This window comes from Furipterus horrens, unplaced genomic scaffold (genome assembly GCF_987537825.1).
Source record: "Furipterus horrens unplaced genomic scaffold, mFurHor1.1.pri manual_scaffold_5, whole genome shotgun sequence".
In the NCBI taxonomy this organism is placed as follows: Eukaryota; Metazoa; Chordata; class Mammalia; order Chiroptera; family Furipteridae; genus Furipterus; species Furipterus horrens.
This window is the reverse complement of record NW_028327175.1, coordinates 14,007,281-14,025,708: the sequence shown is the minus strand read 5'-3', so window position 1 is coordinate 14,025,708 and position 18,428 is coordinate 14,007,281. Positions and strand designations below refer to the sequence as shown.

The 18,428-nt window shown below is 38.4% G+C and overlaps 1 protein-coding gene across 2 annotated transcripts; it reads left to right on the top strand.

Moving 5' to 3' along the window:
• Nucleotides 1-1,550: 1,550 nt before the first annotated feature.
• CUNH5orf22 (chromosome unknown C5orf22 homolog) lies at nucleotides 1,551-17,940 on the top strand. Of its 2 annotated transcripts, none has more exons than XM_090276199.1 (9): nucleotides 1,551-1,728; nucleotides 3,101-3,246; nucleotides 5,180-5,329; nucleotides 7,309-7,738; nucleotides 8,772-8,834; nucleotides 9,074-9,195; nucleotides 10,635-10,701; nucleotides 12,947-13,086; nucleotides 16,345-17,940. In XM_090276199.1, the coding sequence occupies exons 1-9, from the start codon at nucleotides 1,648-1,650 to the stop codon at nucleotides 16,475-16,477; spliced, it is 1,332 nt and encodes a 443-aa protein (XP_090132325.1). In that variant the 5' UTR covers nucleotides 1,551-1,647; the 3' UTR covers nucleotides 16,478-17,940. The 2 variants fall into 2 exon arrangements, with proteins under 2 accessions (XP_090132325.1, XP_090132326.1); XM_090276200.1 differs by lacking the exon at nucleotides 1,551-1,728 and adding an exon at nucleotides 2,382-3,001.
• The last annotated feature ends 488 nt before the right edge of the window (nucleotides 17,941-18,428 follow it).

Below are 18,428 nucleotides of genomic sequence, written 5' to 3'. Positions count from 1 at the left end.
CCCTCTAGATTTCCCTCTTGGTCTGTACTTACTTCTTTTACAGCACTTACCAGAGACTGCCTCATATTATAGTCATGTGTGCACATGTCTAACTCCTCCACTAGATTATTAGCTTCCAGATGACATGGGTTGATTCATAGTCATTTTTGAATCCTTAACAGTCCCTGGCAGAGCATCCGGCACACAGCAGGTGGTCAATAAATGTTTACTGTCTCACCAATAGTACATGTTTCTATGTTGCTACTGTATATTTCCCATTCACATATATCCACAACAGATCTGCATTATCAAAATCAGACAGAAAGACCTTTCCACTGATTCACACAACATTTAAGGAGCCAGTACATGCGGGGCACTGTCACAGGCCCTGTGGACTCAAAGGTAAGACACACAGCCTGCAGGACTCAAGGAGCTATACATACAAATACATTTTTAAAAATAATATAATACAATACACACAAGAAAAGAGGTATGCAGAGTCTAGGGAAACAAAGGATGGTGCTGGACCGAGAGGCGGGCAACAGCCAGAATCACTAACACCCTCATTCACTGTGTAACAGTCTAACGTCCACTATGAGACCCCCAAGAATGTTTCTATAGATAGAATATCTAGAGACTGATTATGAAACTGACCTAGTAAAGGCATAGTCAGGCTGTGTTGTGAATGCAAACGTTAATTCAGAAGTCAAGGAAAACACTGCAACTGACAAAGTAATCATTTTCTGAGCCTGCCTCCTCCTAGGTTGGTGCTTGTTAAGTATGAAAAGTGAGGGAGCTATTTGGAATAGTTAACGCGTCCAGAGACATCAATCTACGTAGAAAGAGTTGCAAAGTGTGACTTCGTTTTTATTAAGAACACTCTCTTTTCCCCCAGCTGAATCCGCAGGCCGATCACGTTCCTACGGCTGAGCACATTTCCCCGTTTGCATCTCCCGCCGGACTGGGAGCCCTAGCGGGCGAGCGCCGGGTTCGTGGTACACCTCCCCTCCGAGACGCGGGCGTCCCCAGGCCTGGACCATCGTACGCGCTACGCAAATGAATGAGAGGTCTCATTTGTCACTTCTCTGTATTTACGGGATCCGGGCCTGGGGTCGCTTTTTTGCCCTTAGCTCCAGATCTGAAGAGGGGCTGTCTGCGCCCAACTTCCTGGCGCCTGGCGCCGCAGCCCCCGCCATCAGCCCCGTTTAAATCCAGACACTTGCAAAGGTTCCCTCTTCGAACACCCGCGAGGTGGCCATTTTACCTACAAAAAGTCTCCCCGGCCGCGAGATCACCGTCGGAGCAAAGCCAGGGTTATTCTGCAGCTGCTAAAACCGGAGCACCTCCGCGCCTCCGGAACAGGAAACGACGGGAATTAAAAAGCAAACCTGAGAAAAAGCTGGAGCCCGGGAGGGATGCCTGCAGGACTCGCTGCAGCGCCACGTGCACGGTGATTGGCGCGTCAACAGAAGCGGTGGACATCTAAGCCAATCACTCTCATTAGGCCCTCCGGAGCCCGCCCCCTGCCCTCTGTGTCCTCCAATCAGGAACCGCAACCGGGTGAGCGCGCGGTTCCACCTGGGGAGGGCGGTGGGGCAGAGTCTCTGTCCCTAGCGGGTCCTGGCCCCAGGGTCTTGGGCTCACTGGGAGACAGCCAAGCGCGGAAACATGAGCGACTCCGCAGGAGAACGCGCCCGCCTGCGGCGCTACCCTGAGCTCCCGGTGTGGGTGGTGGAGGATCATCAGGAGGTGAGCGGGCAGCGGCGGAGCCTCGGCCGGAGGGCCAGAGAGACCCAGAGTTGGTTACCTGCGCGAGTTGCCTTGAATTGAAGGGAAACACCAAGACTACCTTGGCAGCTAATTTAGAAGAACAGGCACTGGCGTTTATGGGGCGCTTGCTCTGCTTCGCACCACTGGTCGATCCGACTGCAGAGCCCCGCGTCCTTAACCTGCACCCTAACTCAGGCTTCCGGCCCTCCCCGGCATCTCCGGCGCAATCCTGCTGTGTAGGCGGGAAGCTTTTTGTCAAGAATGCGGATTATCATATATGAAATACGGACAGTTTTAGGGCCGTTAGTATTATTGCGTGCGTAGTGTGCACGTACCTTTTTTAACACGGTGCCCCGCGTTTCTAAACGCTGAAAATGTTTCCTATTTTTATGACAGTGCTGTTTTAGAGTAGCTAAACGAGTGCCGGAATGCGGGCTTCTGAAAGCCTGCAAGGGAGGTCCGTGGGTCTGAAACCTTTTGTGTGTGTGTGTGTGTGTGTGTGTGTGTGTGTGTGTAGCATTAATGCACCTTGGGATTTCTCTGGATATGAAAAAGCAAAAGGTGATTCCGGATTCACGGAAGGAGACCGTTAAGAGAAGAGGAAGGAAGCTGGGCTTCCTGGGACCTGGTCGTAGTGTGTATGAGCTTGAGAGAAAGAGCCGGTGTGGGTTAGACGGTGCTTTCAAATTCAGTCTTTTTTAAAAAAATTTATTGGAGTAACAGGTGTACAATTCTATAACACGTCATCCTGATATTGTGTTGTGTGTTCACCACCCCAAGTCAAGTCTGTTTCCATCACCATTTATACTCCCTTTTCCTAACTTCCCCCAACCCCCTTTCCTACTGGTGATCACCGTCCTGTTGTCTGTGTCTATGAGGTTTTTTTCTTTGTTTGCTTAATCAAGGTCACTATTAAACTTAGAACTATAGAGACTAACAAGACAAAGCTCTATAGACCACCTAGCCCGACCACACCTTCCTAAAGTATGGAAAGGGCCAGAAGACCCAGCCAGGGTAGCTTGGACACAGTGCGCGTATTAACTAGCGGGTTTTTTCAGCCCTTGTCTGTTTCCTCGCATTTTCGGAGCTCATTGTGGCAGCAAAAGATGCCCATTAGAGCCTTTGGAGGTGCAAGTTGGAAGTTCTGAGGAAAAAAATAAAGCTGGAGATCAGTATCTAACTCACCTACAACGAACACTTTTCCCTGCATATATTCACCTACTTGCCAACAACTTGGTGTGCTTCAAATTATGTGCGGTTGGTTGCATTAAGCGTTGCTTTCCAGTCTGTGGTTGAGTGTAAGCTCGTGATTTCACTGCCAGTTCTGAATGTGTGCGTATGTCTTTTATAGGTTCTGCCTTTCATATACCGAGCCATTGGTTCAAAACACCTACCCGACAGTAATATAAGTTTTGTGCATTTTGATTCCCATCCGGATCTCCTTATTCCTGTGAATATGCCAGCTGACACTGTGTTTGATAAGGAAACTCTTTTCAGGTAATATATGATTTTGTTAATGATCTTGTATGTGCTTGAAATGCAGTTTGCAGTATATGACAAGCAATTAAGGAAAGTAGACTTTGTTAAGCTCTATTTGTTTTATTTACCTTTTTTATGTTATTTAAAGCAAGTATGACAGACTATTTCTTAAAGAGCCAGGTAGTAGAAATTTTAGGCTAGTTGGACATAATGGTCTGTTGCAGCTGCTTATCTCTGCCCTTGTAGTGTGAAAGCAACCGTAGACCCTATGTAAACAAATGGCTGTGGTTTTGTTCCAATGAAAATGTTTTTATGAAAACAAGTGGCCCAGTCAAAGCAGGTGGCTCTGCTTTAAAATATAAAATATTAGAAGTATTGTAGAAGAAACTTGAAAAATTATCTGAGCCAATTCTCCCTTCCTCTCAGCTTTAAAAGTCTGAATACTGAGACATACAAAAAAAAATGTATCTTAACCCTAACTGGTGTGGCTCAATGGGTTGAGTGCCAGCCTGTGAACCAAAAGATCACTGGTTCGATTCCACATGCCTGGGCTGTGGGCCAGGTCCCCAGTTGGGGGTGTGCGAGAGGCAACCAATCGATGTTTCTCTTGCACAGTGATGTTTCTCTCCCTCTCTCCTTCCCTCCCGCTCTCTAAAAAATAAAGTCTTTTTTTTTTAATGTATCGTAAACACATAGTTCAATAATTTAATTAGTATATCTTTCCTTCCAATATTGAGTTTTTCCAACCTCCCAATTTATTTATTTTCGGGTCACAAATCCTGCTGACTGTCAGTTATATAGAATCATAGAGATAGAAGTAAAATTGGTAGTTTGTACTCTATATTCTTCAGGAAGGATCATACCTAATGTATCTCTAAATAATAACTTAGTAGCCTCTCTTCTGTAAGAAAGTTCCCTGAAGTTGTCACTGTCTCTTTTATGTACATATTTGTTAGTATGTAGCCTACTAGTATGATATAAAAAGTTACATAGTAGTAGCAATAGACCTTTATATGTTGGCATAAAGAAGATATTTTTATGAAAAACAAATATATTGGGACAGTGGAGAGCAATGGGGAAAAATTGGGACAACTGTAATAGAACAATAAAAAAATTTAAATAGAAAAAAAGACAAACATATTTTCTAAAGCAAAACAATCTAGTGAAAAGAGTAACACTATTGTAAGTTTTTGTAAATCTCTTTTAATATTTGCCTATATAGAAGATTCTCATATCTACTTTGGCATTCAGTCTGATGCCATGTGTTGATTTGGTGGAAGTATATGAGAAAAATTCAGTGAGAGAATTTTCAGAGCCTTCTCAGATAATTGTGAATATTCTTTAATACCATACCAACACTTGACTAGTGGTAGTTTCTTAAAGCTTACTTAGACCGTAGAATCCAACAGTTCATATTCATGTCTGAATAACCATGGTTTATCAGTCTTTCAAACACAATGGTGCTTTGCTTGCAATCCAATCACAAGCGCTTTTCCTTGGGATTTCAAAGTACGTAGAAATACCTTCTGTGCACTTCTCATTTTACCACACAGAATATTTTAAAATGTATACTCAAGATCAAGGTTGAATCATGAAGGATATTTTTACATGACACTGGCTTTGGGGGAGTGTTAGAGCTTGGCTATGAAGAATACAATGACTACTAGTATAGTTTGGTGCCATTGCCTTGATTAATCTTACGACACCAACCCACCGTTGCTTTGTGCCACCTGTGCAAATGTCGATACCATGAAAAAGGAAAATAATGCCTTACAGTTTTAGGAAAACTGCTTTAACTAATGGTCACAGGTAGTATCTCAGGAACCTTCCAACCAGTCCCTCAGACCACACTTTGCAATCCGCTGTCTTAAAATACTGTGAATGAAATTACATATGGAAAACAAGTCGCTCACTAATAGTTTTCCTTCTTCTTCTCTCTTTCTTTTTCCAGAGAATTAAGTATTGAGAATTGGATTATGCCCGCAGTTTATGCTGGCCATTTTTCTCATGTGATATGGCTTCATCCTCCATGGGCTCAGCAAATCAGAGAGGGTAAACATCTCTTTTTAGTTGGCAAAGACACTTCTACCACAACAATCAGGTAATTTCCTCATACTTATCAGTATGAAAGAGGTTGAATGCTTTTATCTTATTTTGGACTCCTGTAGTAACTTACAAGTGTCTCTACACACATATAGAGTCAGATTAAGCCTCAGCTCTTCCAAAAGGAGTTCTCAAAACACCAGGAACAAGTTTTCAAATCTCTTAAACTTCTTAACACACCATTTATGTTTTGTTGTTGGCCAAGTTTGTTTTTGAATAACATGATCTTCATCTTCTGGAATTCTGGCTCCACTGATGACTAACTCTATTAAATCATTGAAAGGCTTTTTAGATTTATATATTTAATGACACATTTATTATTTCCTTCCAATATAACTGGTCCTCTGAATGGAGCAATTAGCAGTGAAAAAGCAAAATTAACTCACTTAAAAAAAAAAAAAATCCAATGGCTAACAAGTAGATTTGGGGTTTTAATTTTATGAATATGATTAGATAATTACTCTAAATTACAGAATTCTGTGGCTTGAGTTACATGTACAACTATTTTTGTAGTAAAAGCTCTACAACCAATGTTTTGTGTATCTTCTCAATTCTCTTGTGATGGGATGAATGTTTTAAGTAGTGGGACTATAACCTGAAGGATATTGGCATTAAATGGTAATACATTGCAAATGAAATAATCATTTTCATTGAAAATGATACTTTTTAACTTCTGACTTATCCTTAATGATACAATTACTTTTCTTGTATATTCTTATCAAGTACACAAATAATTTTATTGTATATACATGAAATTGTACTTATTGAGAATAAGTACAATTATTTTTATTAAGTACTTAAGTGAGTAGGCCTACTTTAACCTATAACAGGTCTCTGCAAAATCAAATAATTTTGAGCAATCTGAAACTGACATTTGAAACTGTATAATAGGAAGACTTTGATTATCTCATGATTTTAATCCTGCAAGTAGAAATTTATGGAAGAGACATACATGTAGGTGTGTAGTCTGAAATGTGTGTGTACTGATATGAACAAAGTAAAATACCATTATTAAAGAAGAATACAGATTTATGTTAAGACGTCCAGCTTTTGTCTTTCTTAGGATGGTGCAGTTGTTGATGAGCCTGGACATTAGTTTTATTGTGTAACTAATGTTTTGTGTGAAAATTATATCTTTTTACATGTAAGACTGTATATGTTGGGGTAGGATGGGTAGGAAATAAATATTAACCATTATTTTATTTGTGTAGAGTGTGCCTCTAGAGGAAGCATTTGGTTTCACTGTTCATAATACTACCAAGGCATATATAGTTGAAAAGCTAAGATCATGCCAATACATCTAAAATCAGATATCTGCAACTTGTGAAATATGTTCTGCACATGTACAAGATTTTTTCAAAGTTGGTTTTTTATATTAAAATCTTAAAATTGTATAAAGTTTAATGAAGCTTTGAAATACCTTTGAGGGAGCTTCTATTAAGAGAAATTATTTCCAGATGTAATTTTTGTCTTAAGTGATTGGGGGAGGGGTAAAGTTCCAACTGGTATATGAGAAAGCCAAAGCGCTGGCTGAAACAGGATTGTTTATTTCTTTTTCATATTAAGAGTTTACCGCATATAGTCCAGGGCAGTTCTGTAGTTTGGGTAACCCCAGTTTCTTCTATCTTTTTTCTCCGTCATCTCTAGAATATTGCCTTTTTCCTCATAGTCTAAGGTGGGCTTGCCACTTCTGTGTCATATGCCAGTCATTGGGGAGGGGAGGGCAGGGCAAGGCGAGGACTTGGCCAAATGGCCACACCTAGCCACAAACAGCCTGTGACTTTGGGCAGTATTATGCCCAGCTAAAAATTTGGGGAACACTATTTCTACAGAAGAGCAGGAAGTACAAATATGAGAGCTAGCTCCCAGTTTTCGTCTCATATGTTCTTTGTAGTTCTGCAGTGCTCTGGAAATGCTGTGTGAAATGTCAGCTGCTCTGTCCATCCATCTTTAAAATAGTTTTTTCCTCTGATCCAGGGTGACAAGTACAGATCATTACTTCCTAAGTGACGGTCTTTATGTAACTGAAGACCAGCTAGAGAATCAAAAACCTTTACAATTGGATGTAATTATGGTAAAGCCATATAAACTCTGTAACAATCAAGAAGAAAATGATGCAGTGTCTTCTGCTAAGAAACCAAAGCTAACACTGGAAGACGCAGAAAACACTGCCTCTACTAACTGTGACTCTTATTCGGAAGGATTGGAAAAGGACACGGTGACACAGAGAAGGGTCCAGACTTGCCTAGAACCTTCATGTTCGTGTTCTTCTGAAAGCCAGGAATGCCAGACCACAGTCAGCACTGGAGACATTCTGGAAATTTTGAAGAAAGGGGATGCATTTGTTTTAGATATTGACTTAGATTTTTTTTCAGTCAAGAATCCCTTCAAAGAAATATTCACTCAGGTAAATTGGTATTTTTAAAACATAGATCTTGAGAATTATATGACATTTCTCTAGCCTAGGGATTGGCAAACTTCTGCAAACAGCCAGGTAGTAATGACTTTATTGCGGGTCCCCTGTGGTCTCTGTTACATATTCTTCCTTGTTGTTCTTTCAAATCCTTTAAAATTGTATACACCATTCATCCCTTGATGGCCATACGAAAAGTAATTGTAGGCCATAGGTTGCCAGTCCTGCTCTGGATAGTATTTATTATTTTGCATTTATTAATTGGGGTAATGTGTACACGTGGTTGAAAAAGAAAAACAGTCGTAGAGCAGAAGAAAGTGTGTGTTAAAGAATGTCACTCTTATTCCTCATCCTGTTCCTTCAGTTTCTTGCCTTAGAAAGAAATACTATGGCCAGTTTTTTATGGGAACTTTCCAGAGATATTCTGTATCTATAAAACCCTGTATGACAAATTATTCAGTGAATAATAAGGTGCCTAATTACACATGCACTGTTTGTAGCTAACCCTTGAGGCCTGTGATCCTTATGCTCCCTCAGCAGATCTTAAATGCAAATCACCAGAGATAGAATTATGCATTTACGAGACTAATAACTCCGTGATCCAAATGCGCATTCTTAGGTGCATTTTATGGGCACATGTATCTGCTTGCCTTAGCGTTCAGGAAGTTGTTCCAGATCTGTTCTGGAGGGATTCAGATGAACTGTCTGTTTTCTAAATTCAGTATTTGATTTATAATGATGATGCTGTACTTTACAGTTCTTACTCTGTATGCATATTGAAAGCCACGTGACTTATCTAAATAATCAAAGACCTCTGATTGTCATGCCCAGATGGATGGAGTTACCTTGAAGAAATGATAATATTTACAATGAAATCTCAATTATCCGTTTGGCCTGATTTTCCCAGACTAATCTTTAAATGATTATCTAAGATGTTCTTGAATCACCGCCATTTTTTACTTAAAACATATAATTGAAAAATATAGTTCTTTTTTCTTAAAATATGGATTTTTGTTTTGTCTTTTAGGAGGAATACAAAATCTTACAAGAGTTGTACCAATTTAAAAAGCCTGACGCCAACTTGACAGAGGTATCCTTCATTTATTCGGGTTTTATCTATTTACCACATGTTTAATAATATCTTACAGCTTATTAAGAGTGCTCTCAAACAACTGTCCAAATTCTTTGTGTGTGTGTTAATTGGGGAAGTCCATGATTAGTACTTGAAAATCATGTCTTAACTAATTGAAGTGAAATGTTCATTGTAATGGGATGTCACCTGGTTTTCGAAAGAATAACTGTAATCTCAGCTTTTCTATGCATTTAAAGGAAGACTTGGTAGATTGTGTCGATACCCGAATTCACCAGTTAGAAGATTTAGAGGCTACTTTTGCTGATTTGTGTGATGGTGATGATGAAGAAACTGTACAAAAATGGTCTTCAAATCCTGGGTAAGACCTTCAGACATTTTTCTTCAACTCTATAATATTTCACTCCTAGATAAATTGCTTTTAAAAATTAGTATTAAATTTCAACACAAATTTAGTAGCACTCATTGGCATTTATTGAGTATTTTCTATGTGCCCAATAAATTTTAATGTCTAAGGTTTTTCCTTGCATTGCCTCATTTATTTCTTATAACAGTCTTATGGCTTAATTATCATTATTTCCATTTTATAGATAAGGAAACTAAAGCACAGAGGTTAAGTCGCCCCGAATCACGTAGTAAGTGGGTATGCTTTCAGTCACTGTGCAGCAGCTGCCCCTGCTGTGTGTAAGATGTGGGGGTAGGTTTGTGGAAGCTTAAAAATGAGTAAGACACTCCCTGTTCTAAGTGGAATAAAAAAGAAAATTAACCTAGCAATAGAAAAATAAGTTACTAGACTGGTAAATTACACTGCGATAACGTCCTCTTTTTGCGGATAGTCCAACTGTTAGAAGAAGAGTTTATATTCAAGCTGCCCCGTAGCATCAGAAGCAAGATTTGAAATCTGGATTTTCCATTGGGTCATTTATTTGGCCAGTTTTCTGTGTTGACCAGAAAATAGGGAGATCATCTATTGACTAGTATTAATGCTAGTTTAAAAGGATAGTGACATAAATCGTATAGTTACTTTTCTGTAAAGTAATTTTTTTAATTATATAAACTCAAACAACCAGGAAACTAAAATAAAACTTTTTGTCCCCAGGAGCATAGAAGATCAAAACTAGCTTATTTTCAAATTGACCTCCCAAACTGAAATTTTTCTTTATAGTGTAAATGGAAGAAATCAGTCACAAGAGAGCAATAGCAGGGTGAGTGGATAGACAGAACTTCCTGCCTCTTTTTTTTCTTTTTCTTTTTATCCCCTCCTACCAAATGAGTCGATGTTGGTGGAGAAGGCATTAAAACACTAGAATTATTAATTAATCAGGGCTTCTAAAGAGTTCCACCTAAATTAAATACCTCAAACGGACCATTGTTATTATATCAAACAGTACAGAATTTTTCCTGTTGTGGTAGTATACATGTCAATAAATATACCTTAATTTTTTTAAACTTTCAGAAAAAATTTTTTTTAACACTATGTTTAAGGCACTTGGTTTTCTTGCTAATCAAAATTATTTTTTAAAGTCACAGCAGAGCTTGCATTTTTAGACAAGGAAAATCTCAGTTTCTTGAGTGCTAATTTTCAACATTTAACACATCTGATCTTTTTAAGTAAGAAAACAGGGGACATTTGTTTCTTAATATTTTAAAGTGATATTTGAACAGCTTTATTTTTTTTCATTTCCCCAAAATCATATGAAACATATCGTTAATGATGAACTTTAAGGGTAATGTATAATTGGTTACTGTAATTTTAGTTGAAGTGGTATGATTTTTAATTGAGGGGTGGCTTTTTTCCAGAATGGAATCACTAGTTCCGCTTGTACAGAGTTTGAAAAAACGGATGGACGTGCCAGACTATGAAATGGTAAATATTTTATATTGAAGTAAAAAACTGACCCTTCTCAAAGGCATTTTTCTGGAGAAAAATGTGCTTTTTGTTAAAGTAGGTCACTTTTATTTGTGTTCCTGGGAAGTGTGAATGAATTATTTATTTTTTAAGTGATGAACAACAATACATGCTTTTCAGAAGCTGGAACATTTTTCAGTTTTCTAGGAAAAACATACTTTTCCCAGTTTTGCCTATGAAGCCAAAGTGCTATGTTTTGTTCTGTTTTGTTTGGACAAATCTCTTTTTTCGCAGAGAAAAGAGAGAATACAATCTCTATGTTGTTCTTTCTTTATTGGTTTGTTTTTTTACATCTTTCCTCCTTTCTTTCCTCATTCTGTAAATTTTTCTGATTATAAAAACCAAACAAAGACACAAGAAGGTGCTCTGATGAGTGCCTTTTGATGGTATCAACTGTATAACTGACTACCAACGGTGATCTGAATTCATTGGCGAAAGGGAATACCATTAGGCATCATTTCTTTTCCTTTTATGTCATTCTGCAGTCTTTGAAGCACATCTTTTCCCATTTGAAGTTCATGTGCCTTTTCTCAGATTTTGTGCCAGAGCTAAGACCCCCAAGCCTTCTGTTGTTCTTTTACCTCTATTGCTTCTTGTACTTCAGTAAATCATGTTTTTGCTTTAATATTTTATTTAGTCATGGAATACAATCAAACCACCTTATTTGAACTGACGTTTACATATTGGTTTAATGCTAACTTTATAAGAATAAAAAATAGCCCGAAAAGAATGTTTTGGTTAAATCATGGCTAATCCAAGACTTACCCTTCATTTTTACTCCATTTTTATTTTTTACATTTAGTATTATTTTGTATTGGTTTCAGGTGTACAGCATAGTGGTGAGATAATCATACTTTATAAGTGTTCCTCCAAGACTTCTAATACCTTGCTGACAATATACTAGTCATCCTTCTTTTTAATGGAAGTAGAAAGAGTTAGGCCCTGGCTGGCGTGGCTCAGTGGATTGAGTGCCGGCCTGCGAACCAAAGGGTTGTCAGTTCAATTCCCAGTCAGGGCACATGCCTGGGTTGCAGGCCAGGTCCCCAGTTCAGGGGCATGAGAGAGGCAACCAATCTATGTAGCTTCCACACATTGCTGTTTCTCTCCCTCTCTTTCTTCCTCCCTTCCCCCTCTCTAAATAAATAAATAAATCTTTTTACAAAAAAGGGAGTTAGAAGACACTTGAGATTTTAAAATCTTTGAACTCACATGATATTAATGAATTGTCTTCAAATCTATTTTAATTGTTCCATTGCCTCTGGATTTTCTGATGGTTGGGAAGGTTTTATACATTGAAAGAAGGGGTGTAATGGCCTCGGTTGCAGATTACGTGATCAAATATGGTTTGCCTGTAGCTGCAGGGTTAGAACGCTAAGTGTTTCCATCATTGTAGTCGAAAAGATTATGCAGTCTGTCATTTTATAACACTATAATACATTCATGGATCGATCGTTGCTGGTTAAATCTTTGATGTTAATCCAGAGCCTCCAATAAAATAGCAGATTAGTGTTTTTTCCATGCTTTGCACTCTTGTACACTAAGCAAAGCTGTGACATATTCAAGATCCAGTTTTCAAAAGTTTAAAGCAGAAGCCGCAAAATGTCAGCTTGTGAGCCATTTCCAGCTTTCAGGCATGTTTAGTTTAGTGCCAGTCATTTACAATTAAAACACATACAGATATCAGTAGTATGTGCTTATACATAAAGAATACACAAGAAACTGATAACAGTCACTTAAATAAGATAGGAGGAAGACTTTCCCTCGTATCCTCCTGAAGTTTTGAATGTAGTACTAAGTGCATATATTTAAAAAGTAAATAATATGTTGAAACAAAAGAGAAGGTGAAAATGTTATGGATAGTTTCATATCAGTTTTTTGAATCTAGGTAAAATGGATAATTTGCTAGAAAATGTGAATCGTCAGACTCAAGTAAAGACAGAAACTGAATGAATCCATAATCATAAAATAAATTTTAAAAGTAGTTAAAGAATTATTTCTAGAAAAGACATCAGGCCCAAACAGGTGTATGGGTCAATCCTTCCAAACTTGAGAGAAGAGATACTATGGCACAAAAATTATTAAGGAAAATATAATCCAATTCACAAAAATATTAAAAGATTTGTCATCAAGATCATTAAATGGTTAAAGAATCTTCTAAAAACAATAAAGCCTTACAGTATAAATTTTAATTGTTCACATTCAGGTTCACCAGGCTGGTCTAACCTGTGATTATTCAGAACTTCCTCACCATATTAGCACAGAACAAGAAATTGAGCATCTGATTCAGTCTGTATACTATTTACTGAAAAATTTACCGAAGCCTACTCTTGTGACAATTGCCAGGTAAGTGTGGTAGCCTGCATGATGCCCATCAAAGATGTCCACATCCTAATTGTAAAAATGTGTGAATGTATTGGCTTATATGGCAAAAGGAAGTTCACAGAGGTTGGTTAACTCAAGGTTCTTAAAATGAGGAAATCATCCTGGGTTTTCTGGGTGGGTCCAGTGCAATCACAGGGGTCCTCATAGGAAGACAGGAAGGTCAGAATCAGAGAGATTGGAAGATGCTAGAACGTTGTCTTTGAAGATGGAAGACGGACCCATTAGCTAAGGTGTGAATGCAGGCAGCCTGTGGAAGCTGGAAAGGCAGAGAAACAGAGGCTTTCCTAGGGCCTGGAGAAGAAGCGCAGCCCTGCCAGCACCTTTGTTTTAGGACCGCTGACCTCCAGCAAAACTGCAAGATAATAAATTTGTGTTGCTTTAAGCCTCTGAGTTTGTGACAATTTGTTATAAAGCAGTACGAAATTAATACAATTTCCATAGATTAATCAGATCATTACTAATACTGTACAGTGATTCTTACTGATTTTTTACCCCCTCAGCTCAAATTTCAGATGTTGTATTTTCTCTTTGCTATTAGTAATGATTGGCAAACAACATGTTATCTTGTCGCTCAAGATGGTGATGTTATTCAGATAAAATAAGAATTCCCATTTCTGTGTCCTATAGAGGGATATTTAGCTGCTGCCAAGTTTCAAATTTAAGCATACTATATGTATAGTTACAATTTAATAAATCTTTCTTTTTTATGTTAATCTTTGGTTTTCTATAGAACTGTTAGATCTAAAATAAGTTCTTTAAATACTCAAATAATATTTATGTTTTTTATGACAAGCATTTTGTAACATCTTTTACCATCCTGAAACAAAATCCATAGATAATCTAGCCTGCATACATACATAATTTTAAAATATATAAATATCAGATATAACATATAGTTAATATAATTGTCTTAGTCCATTCAGGCTACAATAACGAAAATATCATAGACCTATGCTTATAAAACAGCAGAAATTTCATTCTCATAGCCCTGGAGGCTGGAAAGTCCAAGATGAGGACCTGGTTCCCAGTTCACAGACAGCTGTCTTCTCCCTGTAATCTCACATGGCGGAAGGGGTGAAGTGGTGCTCTGGGGCCTCTCTTGTAACAGCACTAAGTCCCATTTATGAGGAGTCTGCCCCCATGACCTCATCACCTCCCAAAGACGTCACCTCCAGATTTGACCACTCGGGGATTAAGTTCCATCCAACATACGAATTCCACCGGCGGCGGGAGGGTACACAAACATTTAGTCTTAGTTCGTAGCAATAACCTGCTTGTACACGTAATTTAAATATATGTTTATATATGTATAGACACACAAAGATATCATTGTAACATAAAGGAGAAATGAAAGTAATTGATAAAAGCAATGTGTATTAAAATGCCACACTGGACTTGCATCTTTACAAAGAGTCACTAAATGTAACGGTTACAAGCGCAGACGGATACTTGCATGTTGTATCAGCCAAATACCATGAACACCGCTGCCTTAGTGACATGGATTTTCTAGTCAAAACAACCTCTTGGTGCAATTCTGCACTTACCGTCCAGTCTTCCCTCAATAAACAGAGTAGTTTCGTTTCTGAAAAATTTAGTACATATTAAATCCATTTTCAAAAATACTTTGTTCATATATACAGAAGTGTTAAATTCTAGGCTCAGAAAATTAGAAACAGGGCACAGGTTGTTCACCCCCGTGAGTGCTCTGTGGACTTCAGAGAGTATGCAGGGCACAGGACAGTCCCTCCTATTTACGTTGCTGGGCTGCCCTGCACGTCACAGCCTTCCTGCAGCCCTGCCCTCTTTCCCCGGATTGTGATTGGACAACCAGAAATGGCCCTCCAGAACTCCAAAACTCTCACTGGGCTTTCCCATCAAGGACCACTCTAATAGTGTTAAAAAGGCCTGAAATGTTTTTTGAAAGCATTGAGGTACCCCTTATTTGTCATAAATTAATCTTTTATATGTGATACTTTCTTAAAGTAGGTTTTTGTCCATATTTATATTTGGACTGTAACTTGAAATTGTTCCATATGATTTATTATGTGTTAAATATTTATATATCAAGCTTCAAAATAACCTAACCACCAGAGAACAGAATGAGTTTATTATAAGTCTTAGAGATTATTTCTCTAGTTCTAAATTACTTGTGATAGGGAGTAGGCTATATAACTAACTTCCTTTCTGTCTATAAAAATTTCTATGCCACTCTTTTCCAGTCCCTCCCTCTAAATGGTTTCCTCACCCTATTTCAGAACCACTTCAGAGCTTAACCCCGCTGTCATTGTCAGCGACATTATGACTGCCTGGCCATTCAAGTTGTAGTTGGTGATTCTAGAAAGACTCCCAAAAATACCGATTTCTGTCCTGTGCCACTTGGCTCTTTTCTCAATACTTACTCCCTGGGACACTAATTCGTACACCAGCACATCCCTACATTTCATTTTGGACAATGCTGTGCACTTGCATAGATAACATTGTTTTCAGAAGCAGAACCCTTTTATCAGCCAGAAAGCCTCTACCCTCATAATTTCTAGCCCTAATGTGCACATGAAAGAATGCAAAGCCCTGGCTGGTGTGACTCAGTGGGTTGGGCATCCTCCCAAACCGAAGGTCACCTGTTCAATTCCCAGTCGGGGTACACACCTGGGTTGTAGGCCAGGTCTGCCGTGGGGGGGTGTGCAAGAGGCAGCCGATGCATGTTTCTCTCCCTCTCCTCCTCTCTTCCCCTCTCTCTAAAAAATAAATAAATAAAATCTTCTTTTTTTTAAATGAGAAGGATGCCCAGTCACTAAGATAATAAGCCCCAGTATTCTCAGGCAATATGTCCCTTTCAAGGAAACATGAGGCTAGTGGTTAAGCACTGCGACTTTGAAGAGAGGTCCTCTGGTTTCCAATCCTGTCACCAGCACTACTTATTAGCCACTAGCTCTGTGACCTGTGCAGGTGAATCTTTCTCTGCTTCAGATTCCTTTAAAGGGAAGGTAAATGTGCCTATTTCATAGGGTGGCTGAGAAGATTAAAGAACATAATTTGTGTCATGTGCCTGGCGTGAGTAAACATTTAGTAGCTTTTAACTATTATTATTCCAAAATCCAGCACACTTTCATTTCTGTGTTACATTGAAATCAATACGTACAGCCTTTTCCTCACTGCACAGTATGATCTCATCCTGTGTACGTGTTGTTGTTTTTGTTTTTGTTTTCTTATTGGTTCCAGGTCAAGTCTGGATGATTACTGTCCTTCTGAGCAAGTTGACACCATTCAAGAAAAAGTCCTCAATGTGCTACGCTCCCTCTATGGGACTCTAGACGTTCACCTGGTGTATTCGGCAGAGTCTTCTCCAGCTTGAAACAACCGAACCCTCGATTCTCGTTACATCTCAGTGTAGTAACGGGGTTTTCATTAACTTATTTGTAAATGAGTCTTCCAGAGAACACTTTGTTTTTATATTAACTTGGACTTAAAATCTTTCAGGTATTGTCGGTTTTTAAATCATGGCAATTTCGTGAGCATCAATCCTAGCCCTGTTGCTTGTCTCTCTCCCTTTCTATAATTGTCCTCACTTTTCTGAGGGTGTTTTTTGTTTGTTTCTGCTATTACAGATGCCCCTTTTTTTTTTCCTGTAAGGGTGTTTTATTCCCTTTTTTCTCCCAGGCCAGTTGATGGTATGAGATTCATTCATTATTGATTTATTCACTCAGCCAACTGACATTTATTGAGCATTTACATGTGCCAGACATAATTAAGTGCTGGGTATATTGTAATGAACAGAACAGGCAAGGCCCCTGCCCTCTTGAGGAACAGCTAAGAAACAAGTCATGGATTATAAGAAATGTTAGGAAGGGAAGGACAACCACAAACATGTCTTCGGCGTGCTCGTAGTTCTCAGGGCACCGTGGCCTTATGGGAAAGTCAACATTCTCAAAAGCTACTACCAAAAATAATAATAATAATAATAATAATAATAATAATAATAATAATAATAAACAGACTTGCCAGTCCATGAAAACACTGCAGGAAGCCCACCTCTCCGAGGCTGTTGGTACTGTGACGCATCTCTTGCTAAAAATGCTCTCAGCACTGTTGGTGTTGAGGCGGTCTGTTTGAGTAAACGCAACCAAACCAAAATCAACTCTAGTTTGCTAATCAGAAAAGCCCTTCTGGGGTGTTACACCTCCATGACAGTCAATGTGAGCATTGATTTTCATTATAGTCCTTAAGTGCCACTTTATTGGCAGTCTGGGTCGATATTTTTTCCAAATAAACCAGCTCTTTGTGTAAATAGTAGGAAAAAAGTTAAATCCTTAATTCCGGCCTACCATTAATATGGCCTTCCACCAGCCTCCCCATGAGTAAGAGACCTTGTCTGGCTGGCTCTTAATCATGGAGCTGTTCATTTATTTAATTCGCCAAAGTCTTTCCTCCCTTCAGTATTTGTCGTGTTCAGTAATCATTTTTAACTACTTACTTGATTTATTTTCCTTTAAAAGATAGGACAGCACTTAAAGAAAAAATAACAACATTATTCCTCAGTTCTAATACAGTAGTTGTTCTCATTTTTGCATGTAATTTTCAGGCCTTGACTACATGTGTACCTGTTGAGTTGCATGTAACTAAAATGATAGTGTTGCCTAACGTAATGGCTAATGCCCAAGGTCATATTACCATTACTACTCACTAGATGGCACCAGATCCTATTTTTTCCCAATGATTCTATTTTCCAATGAATTTTTCTTGTCACCAAGTTGATTTTCCAATGCTGATAGTGTGGGTGCTTGTTTCTGGTGTGAAAAATAAAGCAGACTGACTTAACTTTCCACTTTGATAGAACATTGTGTGCCAAAAAGCTTTATTTCTCTGTAAAATCAGAATTGCAAAATAGTGCAGTTATATTTAAATTTTGAAAATTTTTTACTAGAGTTCTGTAACAAGATGTTACTTTGATGGGTCAATTAATTTTGTGTGCTAAAAGAAAGAAAAAGGTGTGTATTGAGGGCCTTCAGATTTAAAACCAAATTATAGCTCTAATTAATTGTATATGATCTCGGTGTGTTCACAGCATTGACCGTGTGGGCCTAGTTTGGTTAGCAGTCATCTATTACAATTCCCATGAGCTGTTTTAACTCAGGTAGGATAGACATTTTAAAACATTTTAAAAGATTTATCTTTCTTGTAAGTGCTCTTCTTGGATATCAGACTGGTGTTTTATTTTTATTTGACATCGTGTTAAGAATGGTAACACAGCATCATAGCAGACTTCCCATATAAGCAACAACGAATTATAAAATGTCTTACTTATA

Coding starts and splice junctions, on each gene's coding strand:
- CUNH5orf22 (XM_090276199.1), top strand. CDS start 1,648: ATGAGCGACTCCGCAGGAGAACGCGCCCGCCTGCGGCGCTACCCTGAG. Junction 3,247..5,179: donor GATAAGGAAACTCTTTTCAG/GTAATATATGAT, acceptor TTCTTTTTCCAG/AGAATTAAGTATTGAGAATT. Junction 13,087..16,344: donor ACTCTTGTGACAATTGCCAG/GTAAGTGTGGTA, acceptor TATTGGTTCCAG/GTCAAGTCTGGATGATTACT.